Consider the following 19,102-nt stretch of genomic DNA (forward strand, 5'->3'; position numbering starts at 1 on the left):
CTTTCGGCCTGTAGCATACAAACAAAATGAAGCAACTGTCCCATATTTCTAACTGCATTTGAATTAGACATTGAGACTCACAAAAAATGGACGCTATAGGACAGTGATCATGATTTGTCTCAATATCAGAATAACAACAATGGGTCAAATAGCAATGGCTGGTGGAATGGCCATCATGTAGGTCTGTATATGCAGTGTAAGCTTGTCCAGGCCCTGCAAGTCAGGATGTAGGCTATGAATCTGAATGAAAAGTAGGTAAATAGGTAGTGGCCATGCCCAAAATGCACCAGAATACAGGAAATCATACCTATTAAATTAAAAAAAAAATATTGGGGGGGGAACCTCAGACCCCCTGTCTATTACTGTGCCCCACCAACATGTTCGATCGCCAGCCGCCACTGAACAATTGTCCTATTTTCTTAAAATATTTGACCCTCATTGGCCAACGTTAACCCTGAAGCATCCAACAAATCCTAAGCCGAAAGCACACACCCAAGTTTGGGTTCACGTCTAAAATACAAGTCGAACGCAGCTCACTACAATTGTGCTCATTGTGGTTCAGATTGCGCTGTGTGTGTGCATTGGGTTTAAGAATATATTCAATCAAGTTGCAGCGAAAGAAACCAAACCCTTAAAAAGTTTGAAGAATGATTAAACACATAAGTTAGAAGGCTCATCTTTACTGTAACAGCTTTGAGATCCACTTAAAAATTGTACTCTGCAGAAGAGACAAAATTCAAATGATTGAAGTTAAAATGGCAAGAAAAATAAATTGTTACAATCTATGACAGTTAAGAGTTTCTGAAGGGTTAAAGTATGCAAGGACAGACGTGACACTTTTCTATCTGGTAGTGCAAGGGAAACAATGTTTTAATCACGCCTCACTATTGAAATAACATTGCTATCATCTAAATGATTCTGACGCATCGAGACAAACATACAAAAAGAAAACCTATGAAAAACCTCTCTGACCTCCTGTCCAGATTGGAGGGCAACAATAAGGTCAAATCTCCCAACAAGAGCTATTTAAAAAAGATGTTATCGCAAAGCTTGTGCTAAAGAAAAAGTGTACAATATGCACACTTAACGTGAATACAAATTCCAGGATTTATTTGAATTGATGACCATTACCGGGGCTTTTTGTGTGTTAATGATTCATGAGATGGAGATGGGAACATGTATAAATAAAATCTCAAGGGACATATCCATGAATTATCGTCTTCATTTGAAGAAACTTTAGGCTTGAAGAAACGTTGCCTTGCCGTACCCCGAAACACGCCAGGAAGGAAGCGGGGAGCGAGTGTTCCAGAGTTTCTTGTACTCGTATCAAAAATGTTTCGTTTTTTTCTCCGAAAGGTCTTTTTAGTTTTAAAACATTTGCTTTTCTAGAAAGAATACAAAGGGGGCTTCATGTCCTGCGACAAAGTAGTTCACAGACGATTGTCCTCCGCAGAGGAGCGGAGCCAGCGATTTGCCGTCCTCCCGCTGCAGGTCGCTGGGCCACGCCCACTCACTGGTTGTTCTTTGCTTTGGCGTGTGTGAGGATGTGCGACTTGAGGTTCGTCGACTGGGCAAACTTCTTGTTGCAGCCGTCGAAGGGACAGACGTATGGCCGGTCTCCAGTGTGAATGCGCACGTGTGTGCGCAAGTTAAAGTCCAGGGAGAACCGCTTTCCACAGCCCTCAAACGTGCACTGCGGATGAGAGAAGAGGAGTGTTACAGAGTAGAGGGCTGAGTACCTGCAACCTTTCAGTAGGAAGGGAAACTCTGCCGTGATGAACCACGGCACGGTGCTCCACAACCACTGGATAATTGCAGGGCATAAATTCTGCCCTGTTTCACTCTGAGTGTTTCACTCATCAGATGACATCCGTCTTTATACAAAGATTTTTTTCAATGTACAAAGAAAGATACTCTATCACCTTTTCTGGTGTAAACGTTAGGACATTTTTAAGGGACATTGAAGGCCACTTACCAGTTTCAGAGACCCTGGGATAGGACAGAGTAACAACCAGGACAACTTCTAGTTGTAAGTGCAATACATTGACTAGGTTCATTTCATATGAGTATTCATACCCTAGCACCACAATACAGCCTGGTTTCCAACTACCTTGGATACAAAGTACCAAGTTTCGTGAAGTTCCACGATTGCAGCTGGCATGGTCCACCTTTATGTACAGAGTGTCCCCCGATGGCATGGCAAAACCAGCACTTTCTCTTGATTAAAATGGTCTCATCCCGCTTTACGACTTGTGTTCTATGCCTTCCTCATACAAGATTTATATTATTGACTCAGCTAAACAATCAACAACTAAATACTAAACCGTCAACAACTAAACACTCAAAACTTGCAGCCATAGGACCCACCTGAAAGGGCTTCTCCCCCGTGTGAACCAGCTGGTGTCTCTTCAGCTTGGAGCTCTCCACGAAGGCCTTGCCGCACTCCGCGCAAACGTGCACCCGTGGCCCATGGGTGTGCAGGTGCTTCCTCATGGCAGAGTTGTCCCTGAACATCTTACTGCATCCCTGGGCATGGACACACAGGAGACAAGGTGAGAACCAGCACAGGGAGCACGCCACTGCAGGCACTAGGTCTGGACGTCTTCACATCTTAATGACTGCCTCCGTTTTGGAAGTATTTACAAACGAATATACTGTGAAGTACTACCACTACCACAAGTTATTCTGTTTATACTGTTTGTCCTTATTTGAGCATTTACTTAAGCATCCATTAGTTTTCCTCCACACTACTTTGTATTATTTATTTACCATTTATTGTATTGTATTATATCCTGTTTCCCCTCCGGGGGATTAATAAGGTATTATCTATCCCTCTATCTACAAGTATGTCAATGTTAGTAAGTGGTTTGGTCTTTGTTAAGTAAATAAATCGATGTATTTGTCATTATGGGATGATTATTGTAGTGTTTGAAACTGCATCAGGCTAGACGTAGCAAAACAAGGTTTTGATAAGTGTGGATACGTTTATATACGTTTAATTTGGATTTTAAATGACTTATTCTGATGTACAATCCCTGTTACATCTAACATAACACATAACAAAACGGTGGCTTTTTGATTAATTTCAAATAATAGTTTAAGATGTGGCGAGTAATCCAAAAATATAACAACAATATAACAAAACAGAACATAGAAAGACAGCAGTTTTAAGATTTTGAAAACTTCACTCACTTTGTGCGGACACGCTATCGTTCGAGGAGAATCGTCTTCTTTTACTTTTCTTGGCTTCATTCTAGAGAAGAATATATATATTTAAATCACAAAGTTCATACTGATAGCAACATGAGAAACCACAACTTTAATAAATAAAATAAAATAGTTATTGATTGTTGGGGATGATGGCAGTCCAGAGATCAGCAGGTACCCCAATATTCAAAACGTTCCTATTTTCCTAGGAAAATCCCTTCTCGACCCACCTTGCGAACTCGGCCAGCTGCTTCGGGTCCGACAGGTCGATGCCCGGGATGCCGCCCGGCGGCAGCTTCTTGCCTGTCATGTATTCGGAGTAGTCCGGCGGCGAGTTCTCCCCAATGATTTCCTCCTCATGGTCGATGTCCTTCTTGTCATCTGAGTTTAGTGTAGGGGTATAGTTTTAGTGCACTGCGCTTAAAGAAGTCCATTTTAATAGCTCCGTTCGCCGGTTGACACGCAGCCCCGTCCTTCCTTCACAGCCACCGGTGCGCGCGATAACGGTCCGCTTCAAAACGTCCCTCGAATACCACCAAAAGAGCAAATAAAGATCGCGGTAATTTAACGGAGTAAATGTTTTAATTGTCACTTCGGTTTAAATGGGTGTTCGGGTTAAAAACATCTAAAACGGCTAACGTTATACATGGGTGCAAAACCCTTTAAGCATTAGGTTTAAACCTTTACAAGTTTGTCGTTAACTAAACAATAACATCTCTCCGCTGTCAGGTGAGTTCCACTGGAGCGCATTCACCGCGGCTACTATCGGACTAGCATTAGCGAGGAGCTAGTCAACTAGTAGTCAAACAATCACCGCTGTCTGTACGGCTACTAGCAGCGTCAGCTCGGCGCTAATGCTTTTCCGCTAGTAGCCGCGCATTCAGTACGGCTGCTACCCGTACAGACCCTCCCCCAGCTCGAGACGCAGCTGAACTGCGCCACAGCGGCCTGCTCCGCGAGCCCGCTACAGGAGCGCTCACTCCACCACCCGCCGCCATCTTCCCTGGCCAAGTAAACGCCATTTTTTCGGGCCGCCATACTTCTACACTGGGGAAATATGGCGGCGCCCATCAACAGATAAAACATGGCTTCCCATAAAAACAAAAACATTTCCAATGGAATATTTGCGAGTCAGAGTTTCAAAATAAACCGATTACTGGCGGAGGGGATCGCTTGCAACCGGGCCAGACGCATGTTACACACAGCAGAACAATGCGGACGAGCAGCATGTAGGAATTCAACCTAGCAACTTACCCGATGCCCACATCGTCACCGAAAACTCTCCTTCTAAAGTCTTTATCTGGACTTGCTTCTGCTCCCACTTGCGGCCCATCTCCGCGCCGCTCAGATAGCTCTTCTTTCCCGCTTTCTTGCCACTTCCCCCCTTTTTGTTGCGACCCACCGACGAGCTTTTCCCGGCCACTGTAACCAGAGTCTGTTCAATGTAGTCCCGCTCCGCCGCGGGCACCGGGACGGGGATCAGGATCTGGTCCTCGTACCCGTCATCGGTGTGTAGTTCAGAGTCCTCCTCACCCACCACCTCCTCCCTGGTCTGCACCAGGATCACCCCCTGATGGTGATGGTGATGGTGAATCGAGTGGTGGTCGTCCGTGTCAAGAGGCTGCAGAGCGATCATAGGCTGGTGTTCATCGTCGTCTCCGACAACTGTTGTCTCGATAGTCTCCACTTCGATTTCGTGAAGTTCCACTATTTCGGATGGCATTTCGGACCCGTCCGCCTCTATGTACAGAGTGTCCCCCGATGCCATGACAAAACCGGTACTTTCTCTTGATTAAAATGGTTTTATCCCGCTTTTCGACTTGTGTTCTCTGCCTTCCTCCTTCTTCTCCAACACAACTCCACAACGCTAGTCTCGTCGCCACTATGCGCTTCAGTTGCGCACTCTCGCGCGATTTGGTTCCATAGGATTTGTTGACAAACTTCACTGTGGCTGCGGCCTGTCCGTGTTGTGTTGACTGCGACAACTTAAAAATGATTTAAAAGCAGCTAGCAGTTAAAAAGTCTGTTATTTATAAATCTATCTTTTTGGATCTGGATATTAGGTGGGAATGATTAGTTGAAAATCTGCATGCATGATGAAATGCATACAAAACATGTGTCTTCCTAAAGAAAATAATAATAATGTATATAGAATTACAAATATTATTAATAATCATAAAAAATTACTACGGTAGCTTAATTACAATTAGTTACGGAGAAGGGATAGGATTAAATAAGTGTGAATCTCTTTCCACTCCATTTCGAACATGATACAAATCCGCAAGTGTTTGTCATTTATGTATCTAATTATGCTTTCGAAATGTATGCTTTCGAACATTTTATTTTTATTTTTTATAATCAATAGTAATGTAAATATATTTGATACAATTCAAAATGGCAACACAATTGTTGTCAAAATAGTACTAAAACGGAATGTTTAACAGGTACATCGTTCACTTTATTCCCTATGGGAGGAGCTCCTCACACACCTTTATCTGCATGGGGTGGGTGTGACCCGTAAGTCTGAGCGTTTATTCACGTACGATCAGTCGCCCTTTGCCTTAGCGTCGTAAGGACAGACATGGGTAAGACAGGTGGAAGAGGAGACTTTGAATGGGTCTACAATGATCAGCCACACACTTCAAGAAGAAGAGAAATATTGGGTAAGATGATTCCTGTTTCAATAAACTTCAACATAACCTTAACTAATTTTCAAGAAAGTTCATGACAATTCTGTTAGCCAACCCCAATGGTTCTAAGAATGTAGCCGGTTAAACCAGTTTGCCGTTGCTAGACAGGATACTGCATCTATTGACGTCGTCAATAGATGCTTAGAACGAGTGGGTAGATTATCCAGTATCTGTCAGCACTCCACTTCTGCTGATACTACTACCGATACTACTCTGCTGCAATTCATAATACATTTTAAAAAGATTACGGAAAGTATTGGCAGGAATCTGGCCGTTTGTATCGATTAAAGTCGGGGCAGTAAGACAAAGTTCGTTTCCTATTTATAAAGCCTGATTGCAACTGCGAGAAAATATCTGAGCGTCATAATAAACCAGACTATTCCTATTAACATAAACCTACACACGGCTGTTGAACTGAATCCTACAGAATATCACTCAGTTATGCATTCTGACCAAATGCTGATTAAAAAGTCAATCAACTGGATAAATCAACGTTTGTTCAATTAGCCTTGAGAATCCCAGAGACTGGCAAACTCCCTGATATGTAAACATACCTTATCACCAACCCCGCCATCTTTAATATCTCCCTCTGTACTATGAAACAACGTGTTGATAGCAGGTGCCTGACAAAGCCTTTAGGTTAGCACGGGAACAAGACTCTTTCCCCACCAATTACACACACTTCCTGCTAATCCATGACAGTAGTGGAAAATGCAGAGGGTTTGTTCTCTGACACCTCTGTTGTATTATTAAAGGCTTTATTATCATGCTCGGCCACATCCTGTCAATGGAGGAAACGTTCTTGGGACCACATGGTACCAGGGCGTCTGTCAACCTGCACGGCATCTCTTTTTATAATGCTAACTTTTTATAGAAACCGTAATCATCTGGTTGCCTGTGTGTCATAGTAAATGTTGGTTAATCAGTGACATTAATTCACTGAGCACTGCTGTGGAAACAAATATGCTGTGAACCTTTCAAGGATGAGGCTTCAGTTGAGTTAATCTTTTATTCAAGTGAGATAGAAAGCGCAGTCTGGCAAGCACCTACAAAAGGTCTTAGTATGTTCAAAGGGAGATTCGAACCACTCGCCTAATGAGGCGCTCCAAGTGGCCTCCGGTTAAGTGTGTGTGCGTATTTATACAGGGTTTTTTCAACAGCTTGGACTGAGAGTTGTCTGCCCACTAGTAGACACGCCCACTAGTGGTCGTGTCTACCTACATTTTGGGCAGATTAGATCTGTGCTGGATCGATGAGCAACGTTTACTTCAGTCCCCTGGGTAGGCTGGTAGGCTGCTCTATCCAGCACAGATCTAGGTGGACATGCACTAGTGATGTCATATGGGGCAGATTTTCGAAACTGCTTGTAAGGCCAAGGCACACTCACACCTGGTGGCATAATATGTCCCCTTTTTAGAAAATAGTACAAAGCCGAGCTGGTCTTCAGAGCACCTGCTTTCCAGCTTCGGCAAATGGTCTTTATTCTCTGGCTCTGTCACTCCTCCTATAGGCCCCCGGGTTGTTATCAGACAATGCCTATACATGGCTTCAACATCCACAGGGTTCCATTTGTTCCGTCGTGTTCGTGGTTCTCAAGCACAACTTGTTTTGCCACGTATTGGTGGTAAACTTTCTCCCAGTTTACCTCATCCTCCAACCTCGCCTCCCTTATCTATGGAGGAACATCTAGTTTACCTCATCCTCCAACCTCGCCTCCTTTATCCATTGAGGAACAGCCAGTTATCTTCGTCTCTCTCCCTCCTTCTCCACTCCTTTACCAACCTCTTTAACCGTTAACTGGTCTCGACCTCATCAGAGGGATTATACTGTAGAAGGAACATCAGTACATATGGTGGCACAGAACATGACAAGTCTCACAGAAGAATCAACAAAGAGCATGCTTATCTTAATCTGATCCTAATGAGGAAACATAATGATTATAGTCCTTCAAAGGGTGTGTCAATTCTCCCACAAAACTTGCAGCAACGCATCAGAGTGAGGATAAAATTAATTGGTAATGAGTTAATTTATGCATTTCAGGAACGTTATCATGCGGTCTGGCTATTCATTGATTTTTTTTTCCCAGGTAGCAGGTAATTAACTACTAAATGAATAACTTGGTAAATAATTTTGAAAATCAGTAATAGATCTTACCTTTAGCTCAAAACACAATGACACTTTGAACAATCTCAAGCAATCATTGTATCTTAAAATTATGATGCACTATATATCTACATTTACATGTAGGGCATTAAGTAGACGCAAGTACATTTGCTAAACAAATGAGGTTTGGATAAGAACTAGCCTTATTTACATTACACATAACAGGAGTTCCCAACCATGTGGTTGTTTAAATTGATCTAATCTTGTACGATCACTGTGTGCTTGTTCAAACAGACAGAACCGAGACAACGTCTGCATGGTCAGAAATTGTCTTTGCATACATTCCATCCCATTTTCACATATTTTTAGCATTTATTTTGCTACAAACAACTGCTATTGCGACCATCTTCCATAATGAAGCCCATCTTTAATTTATGTTGTAACCACAGCCCACTACTGTGAGCCAACAGGTTTATTCTTTAAGTGGGACTTGTATCTACTCGAGAGGTTGGTCCCAGAGCACAACAAACACCTCGGCCAATTAAAAGAGGTTTGTCAGCAGGCCCCTTGCCCTCGGGGAGGCATTAGAGGGACACGGAGATATCCGTATATTGGCGTTGGCCGGTCTAACCCAGATTCAGACGCGTGGTTAGGGTTAGTCCTAAGGAAAAATTGTGCGTCCAGACCGGGGTTAGCTTCCTGTGACACGCTTCTGGCCAGGTTGTCTCCTCAGGGGGTCACCTGTCAGCAGCGCATCACGGCCTCTTAATCACAGCCTCAAAAGTATGGCAAACGAGTGAAAGGCACAACACAAATATAATCTTGTCCAGGGGCGTAGCCACATGGGGGGCCAGGTCAAGGGTTGGCCTGGCCCCCCATTTTTCAAAAAATTGAAAAATCCTGAACGGAAACGGTCTAAAGAAAGCTGAAATAGTAGTTTGATCTAACTTTGACTTATTATTCTTATTGGAAGTGTTATATTGGCATTATGAATAAATATTGCACTTAAAATAGCCCCCCCACGTTGACAATCACTTAATGCTAACCCAGCAAACTCCGTATCTGGATGCACAACGATGACTCGTACAAAACCTTGGCTGGCTGATTAGTGGTTACATATTTTCTAAAGAGCTGAGTGACATGCGGCTAACCCTTCAAGTGTCCCTTCCCTGACCTATGCCTTGTAACTAACTTACATGTATATGCATAATAATACCATCTACGACCAATAAAACAAGGCATTATGTGAAGTTATGAAGCTACAATACCTTTATGTTACCTTATGATATAGATGAGAACTTTGATAGACGATAAGCCACCTCCTCATGTCCGTCCGTCTGCTTCTGTTCCTCAGCTAAATACCCAGAGATCAAGACCCTCATGGGCCCGGACCCCCAGCTGAAGTGGGTGGTGTCGGCCATGGTACTCACCCAGCTCTTGGCCTGCTACATGGTCCACACCCTCTCCTGGAAGTGGATCTTCTTCTGGGCCTACGCCTTCGGCGGCTGCATCAACCACTCCCTGACCCTGGCCATCCACGATATCTCCCACAACGTTGCCTTCGGCAACAAGCTGGCCAAGTGGAACCGCTGGTTCGCCATGTGGGCCAACCTCCCCATCGGGGTCCCCTACTCGGCCTCCTTCAAGAAGTACCATATCGACCACCATCGCTACCTGGGAGGAGACAAGCTGGACGTGGACATCCCCACAGACATCGAGGGCTGGTTCTTCTGCACGCCAGCCAGGAAGGTCCTCTGGCTCTTCCTCCAGCCCTTGTTTTACGCCATTAGGCCCTTGGTTGTGAACCCCAAGCCCCTGTCTCTGCTGGAGGTGCAGAACGCCGCGGTTCAGGTGGTGGTGGACCTCATCATCTATCAGCTCTGGGGACTGAAGCCTGTAGTTTACCTCATCGCGGGATCCATCCTCTGTATGGGACTGCATCCCATCTCGGGACATTTCATAGCAGAGCACTACATGTTCCTGAAGGGCCATGAAACGTACTCCTATTACGGATCGCTAAACATGATCACGTTCAACGTGGGGTATCACATGGAGCACCACGACTTCCCCAGCATACCTGGGAGCAAACTACCTCAGGTGAGACTGCTTACTGCACCGACACTGCATTTTTCCAACATCAATTCTGGCAAGAAACAGGTCACATTTCACTAACAATGTCACCGGTTATGGATACTGAGATAAGGAATGCAAGTCAAAGCATGTACCCGTATAAATGCCAAAGGACAAAAAATAACATGACAAGTTCTCATGTTTTTTTTCTTGGACCAGAATTTATAGGTCAGATGGCTTTTGAAACGGTCTTCTCCCAAATTAATTTTCTGACTTTCCTTTTGTTGCCCACAGGTGAAGCGGATTGCGGCAGAGTACTATGACAACTTGCCTCAGCACACTTCCTGGACCCGAGTACTATGGGACTTTGTGTTTGACGACAGCATCGGCCCCTACGCCCGGATCAAACGGGAGTACAAAATAGTCAAACAGGGTTAATTAAGGCTGATGGCACGTTTCGTTCTGACATGAATGTGAAACCAACGACGAAAGACTCTCTCCGTCCTCCCCTTCTGTCCGTTTAAAAAATGTCCACATTGTTTAGACGGTTGTGATAATGTAATTGTGTACACTGCAATTGTATGTAAAGTATGAAGTGGATGTATGTACATTTCTTTGAAAAATGAAAAGTTTGCCCTTAATGCTCTCTACTTTACTGCGAGCAGGCTCTGCATATATAGCAACATTTTCATATCCTATAGAAGGATCAACTTTTAGAAGGAGTTTGACTGAATTGGAGAAGTTGCCAAGAAGAGAACGTTTAATATTGTGTTGTATTAACTATAGATACATGATCTTTATCACCTTTATAATATTATATATTCCATCAAATGGTATTGGTCTATTTTTCTGAGGTCAAAGTCACAAACGTATATACATTTTATGATTGATTCATAACATTAACAAAGATAACATTATTGCTCTAGAGTCAAGTCCAGTTGGTTGCTATGGGGACAGAATCAAGACTGAGACGTCTCATGACCCTGAGGGGTGGATCTACACTACATCACGCCTGGTGGGCAGAGAAGAAAATGAGCATTGAGATGTACCTCGGTGTGAAACGGGACGCCACTACAGTGTCGCTGCATTCTGCTTTTGATTAAACTGTGTTTCAATGCCCTTAATGTTATCAGGATTAACATTACTATTTAAATAAAACAACAGAAACAGTCATGGATCATTATAAATTAATAATTTAAGACTTTCTGTCCGTCATATTCTGCTACCATTAACATTTTTGTGAAATTGCTTTTAATCTACCACACATTAAGAACAAGGTGAGGCCAGTCGTAGGGAAATAAACCACACAACTGAACATGTTAATTGTTGACAGGTATATTGTTTTTGTTTGAATGAGTTCACTTCCAAGACTTTGAGGGGTATTGGCGAGCAGATAGAATGAAACCACAACCCATCAATTCAATTGACGACTCTCTTCAGACAGACATTTAGCCATTGTCACGTACCGCTACCCCTTCTGCACATTTCAAGCCATCACATTTCTATATTGCCAGCACCAGCTATTACATTTTAAACAGCTACCGTTGTTCAAGATACTTCATCTGTTTAGAGAAAGGGGCATCCTCAGGAAACAAACCACAATGGTAAGTGTACCACCGAGGACCGTTCTATCTCCTCAAATCCTTCTTTAATAAACCCAATGAAAAACTAATTTATAGTGAGGGGTTTCATGCATATCTGGAAGGTTCACAAAGCATAGGGTGACTAATAGTTACAACTACATTGTTTCATATCTAGGCAAAAAAGAGGTGGCACATTTACAGTTGGTTCTGTTTTTGAAAGATCCCCCCCCCCCCATCCGCTCAGCTGCTCTGACCCCCCCACACAGACACCTGATTCAGCCTGATTCCACCTGATGCCTGGATCACACTGGAGCAGGACTGAACTGGAATGGGAGATCCAGTTATTCTGGTTTTATTGTTGACCTTGGACGCAGGGGATTATCTAAAGACCCATTTCGGGATCAAATGAGATAATCACCTACATGGCACCCAACATTTTTTGAGTAGGATAGAACCACATGTCAATATGAACAAGGCCATCGCAACGGCGTTTGAAAACTGGACAGGTGCGTCTGAAACACCTTGTCTGCCCGTATTGTGCTTTTTGTTCCTTTAAGGTTTGACTACGGGACAACTAAATAGAAACAGTTGAAAATATAAAAGGCTGACAAAGTATGTGCAAGGGTGGTTTCTCCTACAATATCAATCAAATTATCATTGTCATTAATTGCAACATCATCATCATCATCACAGCATTTTTAAATAAAACAGTAAAAACTTAGAAAAATGTTTGTGTTTTTTCTTATGACTGAAAAGAATAGCTTTGCGACCCTGGGCTGACGGAGTCTCTCGGTCTCTCGCGGAGCGCGTGACAAAACCAAACTCAGTGCGAGTGTCAGACCACCACCATATTCCCCCTCTCAGCCAAGTCCTTTCGCACACACCTGCACATCCCTCACACGTTTCACTTTCCTCTCCCTCGATGTCCTCGTCTCGTCTCGTTGCTCTGTTTCCACTGCTTCCTCATGCCTCTGTTCTGCGGCAGATTGAGAAATGTTTGGCGCAGCATTTCTGTAACTTCCATCACGGCTCATTGACTGTTCAACATGGCGTCACAGAAACATGGCGGGAAACATTCCTGAGGTCTGTGACTGTCTGCCGATCCTCTGGCTCCTCCCACTGGTGTTCAGGAGACACTAGGACGTGCTGATTCTGCCAATCTCTTGTCTAATGGCTGCGGGAGACAGGAGACAAGATGGCTGGATTGAAGGATAGATAAACTTGGGATTCTCAACGCTACCCTGCTCTGGTTATCACAAAACATTACTTGCATCGCTAGACTTTCTTACACTTAAACAATATGAGGACAATCAATAAACGTTGAATTCCTTGAAGAGCCAGCGATGGAGTCAAATCGCAGAGGGTAGGTTTTAGAGCACTTTCAGAATTAAGGTAGAGGCCATTCAGAAGAGCAATTCCTTGTTATCGAACTAAGTGACATGAGCTGCAATATGAAGTTGGGTAGAGAGTTGGGTACTGAAGTATTCTCTCACCATTGATGATCTCATCTTTAACTTTATGCAATTCACGTACGACCTCATCCAGGATCTCCTGCAGAGAAAGAGCTCAGCGTTAGTTCCCTGGTAGACATCATGTCAGCTAAAGAGACGAGGAGGAGTGAAAGTGTGCATCACCGGACCTGCTTCATTCTGTCGAACTCTGTGTCTGCTTCACTGGAGCTGCCGACAGGCCTCACTCTGCAACACAAGACACACCAGACCTATGAGGACCCATCGGCTCACGGCGGGGAGCCCAGGGTACACAGCGATGGATCGCTCTCACGCCCTACTGACCTAGACACCAGCGAGGAGCGCTCAGCCGAGTTAGACCGCTCCCACGGCTTCTTCAGGGCATCTGATGAGAGGACAGAGAGGAGATCAGCTTAAAAATGTACATGTCAAATGCGTGTGCGCAGATGAGGTGTTTCTCCGACGGACGGTTCTGTACCTGTAGAATTCTGTCCACGACCGCCGGAGTCGTCCTGTAGAACAGAAGGAGATGAGAACCAAACAGTTCCAGCGATCAATGACCTTAATGTGTGCACTTCTACAGCCAGGAATCTGGTAACATTAGCCTGTTTGCGCGATAATTCTAAGTGTACCAAGACAGGAAGAGGAGAACTATTCCGATAGACAGATACTCACTTCATCAGGTTTCTCTGATGCTTTCCGCCTGAGAGAAGACAAATCAGACACAAGAAATCAATCATGGATGAAGGATCAGAAAAAGTAAGGAGAACATTTAAACAGCACCAACACGGTCCATAGATAACATCACAACATCAACGACACATCCGGGTCTAGCAGGTTTATTTCTCATGTTTCTTTCCCAGCAGTGTAAGCGTGTGAGTGACAGAGGAGCGTGTGAGTGACGCACGGCCGTGGGGTCTCCTGTCCTCACCTCCGAGCCAGCAGGGCGTTCATCTCCTGCATCAGCCCCTCCCCTCCGCCCCCGCTGCCGCCGCTGGAGCGGTTGGAGTCGCTCCGGGAGCCGCCCGACCCCGGGGGGCTGCTCTCATCCTACGGGGGGAGACGAGATCCACACGATTGGTCTCCCGGGAGCGGCGCTCAAGGCTCAGAACAGGGCCTCCGACGGGGCCGTGTTTACTGTGCACCTGCGGTGTTTGCCTTGGGAGACGCACGCTGCATTACACCCGTGAGCACGCTGTGCGAGTGCGGCTTGGCTTCCTTCCCAGGGATCCATCAATGTTATCTTATCTCAGAGGGTGTTCGCTCTGTGGGTTCTCTCCCATAAGAACAAAGGTACCTCAAGCCTGACCTCTTTGCTTCAAAAACGTGTCTAGCGAGAAACAAGGCAGGAGGGGAGGGGGGGGGGGGGGGGGGGTCCGCCAGAGTGATACTCACGCGCTGCACTTTACGTAGTTTGGCGCCGGCCAGCGCGGCGGCGAGCCCGGCGGGCTGCATGAGCCCGGGCGGGCCCCCAGGAGGGCCTCCGCCGGCGGGCAGCGGAGGGGGCATGGGCGGGGGCACCGCCATGGGAGGGGGCGGGGGCCCCGGAGGGGGCGGCGGGGCGGGCGGTCCGGCCATGGGCGGTAGGACGGGGGCCGGGGGGGGGGCTACGGACAGCATGGACGCCGGGTGACCTGCGGAGACAGGGGGACCTGGGAGTGGTAGAGTTAGGAATGTTAATGAGGAGGCCTAATGGACCAATAGGCGGGCTGGGCGTCCACCCTGCGCCCAGGGTACTGATGTGGTGGCGTTCATCCACCTGGAGGACACGGGGAGGGCTAAGGAAGGAGCGAGGCTTTGGGAACACCGCTCCCTGGGAGGAATGGCTTTGTTATGTGACAACAGGTGGGAGCAGGTTAGTCATTCAGCGGCGGCGATAAGGTCAGAGGTATTTTATGGCGTTATACTCTTCAGGGTTTGCCTTTACAGAATGCGTTAATCTGTCTCACAGTATTTAGGAAAAACTTGTTTGACTTTGTTCTCTTAAGTAAATCTACTCAAACGAGTCTTCTAATCTGTTCATTCTGTCAAATGAGGCACATTAGTAATCTACGCTCAGATCGCCTTCCTCTTTAAAAGGGTATGAGTGCATTGGGTCACAATTTGCATTCATTTTAATATTCAAAAGATTCAATGTTTTGTGTTTGTATTCATAGCAGGAAACCTTCCTGGGCTTTTTCTGTTGTAAAGAACATGCCCTCATGTCGTCATCAAATCTATGAATAAGTTATTCTAAGATGCATGACCATCATAGAGATGGACAACGTAAAGTAAGCACAGTTCAGATTTGTTATGATGCCAATTCTCTCCGGCTAATCTATCTTCATTCTTGTGTGTCACTACGGCTGGAGGAATTCTCCAGGACACACGGCTGACTGATCTGGGAGTTGTTGTGACGTTTCTGCAGGGCATGATGAAGAGAATGGGGCTGCCTCTAGCACCAGGTTCACAATATGCTCATGCTGAAAGACACAGCTGCTAGCGACACACACACACACACACACACACACACACACACACACACACACACACACACACACACACACACACACACACACACACACACACACACACACACACACACACACACACACAGCAGAGTCTCCTTCCTCCGCTCTCTCTGCGCTCCTCATACTTACTGCTGCGGGCCCCTGGGGCCTGCTGGGGCACCGGGGAGGGGGCCTTCTTGGGCGAGCCCCCATCAGACACGTAAGTGTAAGAGGGGGGTGAGGAGGAGGAGGAGGAGGAGGGGGGCAGAGCCTGCTGCTGGTAAACCTGCTGCTGCTGCTGGTACAGCTGCTGCTGTTGATGGTACATCTGCTGCTGCTGCTGTTGTAGCTGATGTTGTTGTTGTTGTTGTTGTTGTTGTTGTTGTTGTTGTTGTTGTTGTTGCATTTGCTGTTGAGGATGGAAGCTGGAGGGGTACTGGCCAGGGGGCGGGGCCTGAGGAGGCGGGGCCTGAGGGGGCGGGGCCTGGGCTGGAGAGCCAGTCAGGGGCGGCATGGGCACGGCCTCGCAGTAGTGCGGGGTGACGGGCAGGTGGTGGGAGTGGGGGGAGTAGTACTCCTCGGGCAGGCCGTTGGACTGGGGGGTCAGGTGCTGGGCGTACTGCTGGGAGGCCAGGCTGGTGTCGATGGGGGGGGGCTTGGGCCTGGAGCTCAGCGGGGGCAGCGGCAGGGCCACCGGGGGGGCGGGCTGCGGGGGCGGGGCCTGCTTCCCGGGCATGGCCATCATGACCGGGGGGGACTGGGCGGCGGCCTGCATCTGAGCGTACATGTGGGACATGTGGGAGGCGGACCAGGTGCCGTGTTTGGGCGGGAGGACGATCTCCTGTTGCTGTTGATACAGCTGTTGTTGTTGTTGTTGTTGTTGTTGTTGGTGGTGCAAGTGGCGGGCGATGGTGGGAGGGGACAGGGGGATCTGGCGGACCTGCCGGCCCTGGGTGCCGACCCCGCCCTGGACGGGGGAGAAGGCGGAGGCCAGGGAGGTGGAGAGCTGGGAGGACAGCTGCCCCGTGTCCCTGGAGGCCTCCCTCTCCTGGGAGGGAGAGGAGGAGGCGGAGGAGCAGGGGGGGGAGGAGGAGGAGGAGGCCACGCGCACGTAGGAGGGCGGCAGGGTGCTAGCCCTGTAGTGTCTGTACCCGGGCGGAGTGTCAGGGTGGGTGGGGGGGGTGGCGACTTTATATTGGAGAGTGGAGACGACTGTGACAGAGAGAGAGAGGGGGAGAGAGAGAGAGAGAGAGAGAGAGAGAGAGAGAGAGAGAGAGAGAGAGAGAGAGAGAGAGAGACAGAGACAGAGACAGAGACAGAGACAGAGACAGAGACAGAGAGAGAGAGAGAGAGAGAGAGAGACAGAGAGAGAGAGAGAGAGAGACAGAGACAGGTAGAGAGAGAGAGAACGAAAGGAGTGAGAGATGGAGCGAAAGAGAGAGAAAGAGAAAGAGCGAGAGAGCGTGAGAGAGAGAAGGAAAGGAGCGAGAGAGAGCGAGGCAGCGAGAGCGAGTGAGAGAGAAATAAAGAGAGCGAGAGCGAGAGAGAGCGAGAACGAAAGGAGGGAGAGAGGCAGAGAGGGAGAGAGAGAGAGACAGAGTGAGAGAGAGAGAGAAACAACACAGACACAGAGATACAGACGTGGAGGAGCAGGACGGACAAGGAGGAGGAAGACGAGGAGGAGGAGGGCAACAAACAAAGAAAAAACAAAAGAAAAGAGAGCAAAACATGAGACGGATGAGAAGCAACCCACTGAGCAACCGAGCAAGTAAAAAGATGAGAGAAATCAGGAGCAATCAAAAGAACCCAAACATCGGAACGAAAAAGAAGAAGCAAAACGCAACATGACTGAACCATGACTGAGAAAGCATGTAGCATGTAGCATGTCCCCCCCCCCCTCCCCAACGGTAGCTGGGGGGCAGCGGATGGCAGTAAGGCATGTTGCAGGGTGCAGGCGATAGGGTGAAGGTGGAGGAGGTGGAGGAGGTGGAGGAGGGTTTCAACCTGTGTGCAGGTTTGAAGGGGGGGGGGGGGGGGGGGGGGTGGGGGGAGTGGGTATATTGGACATTTCCGGTAAAGGGGGGGGGGGGGCACACAGGCAGGGAGGAGCAGGACAGTGGGGGGAGGCACCACCGGTGCCGGGTTCAATCTACGTCGGAATACATGGGGCATTGCATTGTGGGGGATGGTTGTGGTTACTATGGGGTATGTTTAGCCTATAGTATTAGTACAGGGGTCTGTTTAGTGGTTTAGTCCTCGCTTAGCTGATGCGTTCATCCACCTTAGAGAGAGTTTTAGACACATGCCATTTAGGAGCGGGCAGGGAGCACGGCATCTCGCTCCGGGACGTCTACAGATAGGCTGCGGGCATCAGGGGATCGAACCCGGGACCATTCAGTTCAGGACCCACCGCGCTGTCCCCCTCACCCCGGGACAGCAGTGGACCGGCCCGTCAGCCGGAAGAGGAAACATGTCAATGTGCGGCCAGCCGAGGCGCTCGCCGACACCTGCACTGCGGTGGACGTTTGGTTTGCAAAAGCGTCGGGCGACCCGCCCTCAGACCTCAGACGAGTCCGCCCGCATTCAAAGCAGGGTGTGCTGCGTCCTGAGTGTGTGTTTGGGTGCAGGTAGAGCCCGACTGGTTGAGTGAGTGTGTGTTTAACAAGGTGCGGGTCTATTTGTTTAGGCTCACCTGATCCTGACGTCCTGCGCTCTCTCTCCTTGTGCGCCTGCATCTGGTGCTGTTCCAGCATCCTGCAACACGCAGAGGAACACACGGGGGACGGGGATCAGGGACGGACCTCGGACCCCCCAGGGCCGGATCCCCGAGGGCCAGACCCCCCAGGGCCACACCCCCCCCGGGCCAGACCCCCCAGGGCCAGACCCCTCAGGGCCAAACCCCCCCGGGCCCGGACCCCTCAGGGCCACACCCCTAAGGGCCACACCCCCCCGGGCCCGGACCCCTCAGGGCCACACCCCTAAGGGCCACACCCCCCAGGGCCACACCCCCCAGGGCCAGACCCCCCAGGGCCAGACCCCTCAGGGCCAGACCCCCCCAGGGCCAGACCCCCTCAGGGCCAGACCCCCTCAGGGCCAGACCCCCCAGGGCCACACCCCCCAGGGCCAGACCCCACAGGCCCAGACCTCTGAGGGCCAGACCCCCCAGGGCCAGACCCCCCCAGGGCCAGACCCCCTCAGGGCCAGACCCCCGGGGCCAGACCCCCCAGGGCCACACCCCCCAGGGCCAGACCCCACAAGGCCAGACCTCTGAGGGCCAGACCCCCCAGGGCCAGAACCCCCGGGGCCAGACCCCCCCGGGCCAGACCCCCCCGGGCCAGACCCCCCAGGGCCAGACCCGACCAGTCTGTCCCTTCCAGCTGGGAACAGTATACAGCTGACCGGGAGTCTTCATCTTACTAGTACCAGTCTACATTTTTGTGGTACCAGGGTACAGCTGACTGGTACCAGTCGCATTGCTGACTGGTACCAGT

The 19,102-nt window shown here is 48.4% G+C and overlaps 3 protein-coding genes across 3 annotated transcripts in view; 1 reads left to right on the plus strand and 2 right to left on the minus strand.

The window, feature by feature from the left end:
- Nucleotides 1–660: 660 nt before the first annotated feature.
- Nucleotides 661–5,166, minus strand: yy1a (YY1 transcription factor a). Its single transcript, XM_060052445.1, has 5 exons — nt 4,462–5,166; nt 3,438–3,588; nt 3,193–3,253; nt 2,368–2,526; nt 661–1,693 (listed from the first exon to the last, which is right to left on the minus strand). Exons 1-5 carry the CDS (start codon nt 4,973–4,975, stop codon nt 1,511–1,513), a joined length of 1,068 nt encoding a protein of 355 aa, XP_059908428.1. The 5' UTR covers nt 4,976–5,166; the 3' UTR covers nt 661–1,510.
- Nucleotides 5,167–5,711: 545 nt separating this feature from the next.
- On the plus strand, nt 5,712–11,258 carry degs2 (delta(4)-desaturase, sphingolipid 2). The gene is made up of 3 exons (XM_060052446.1): nt 5,712–5,870; nt 9,355–10,097; nt 10,365–11,258. The coding sequence occupies exons 1-3, from the start codon at nt 5,789–5,791 to the stop codon at nt 10,506–10,508; spliced, it is 969 nt and encodes a 322-aa protein (XP_059908429.1). The 5' UTR covers nt 5,712–5,788; the 3' UTR covers nt 10,509–11,258.
- Nucleotides 11,259–11,389: 131 nt separating this feature from the next.
- The window catches only part of evla (Enah/Vasp-like a), a 24,256-nt gene continuing 16,543 nt past the window's right edge, over nt 11,390–19,102 (minus strand). Inside the window, exons 5-15 of the mRNA XM_060052491.1 lie at nt 18,813–18,988; nt 18,304–18,365; nt 15,762–16,823; nt 14,518–14,774; nt 14,054–14,172; nt 13,798–13,825; nt 13,601–13,634; nt 13,447–13,507; nt 13,293–13,350; nt 13,147–13,204; nt 11,390–12,827 (exon numbers count right to left, since the gene is read on the minus strand). Of these exons, the coding sequence (XP_059908474.1) occupies nt 12,790–12,827; nt 13,147–13,204; nt 13,293–13,350; nt 13,447–13,507; nt 13,601–13,634; nt 13,798–13,825; nt 14,054–14,172; nt 14,518–14,774; nt 15,762–16,823; nt 18,304–18,365; nt 18,813–18,988 (1,953 nt within the window). The 3' untranslated portion in view covers nt 11,390–12,789. The remainder of the gene's footprint in view (nt 12,828–13,146; nt 13,205–13,292; nt 13,351–13,446; nt 13,508–13,600; nt 13,635–13,797; nt 13,826–14,053; nt 14,173–14,517; nt 14,775–15,761; nt 16,824–18,303; nt 18,366–18,812; nt 18,989–19,102) is intronic.

Source organism: Gadus macrocephalus, chromosome 5 (assembly GCF_031168955.1).
Source record: "Gadus macrocephalus chromosome 5, ASM3116895v1".
In the NCBI taxonomy this organism is placed as follows: Eukaryota; Metazoa; Chordata; class Actinopteri; order Gadiformes; family Gadidae; genus Gadus; species Gadus macrocephalus.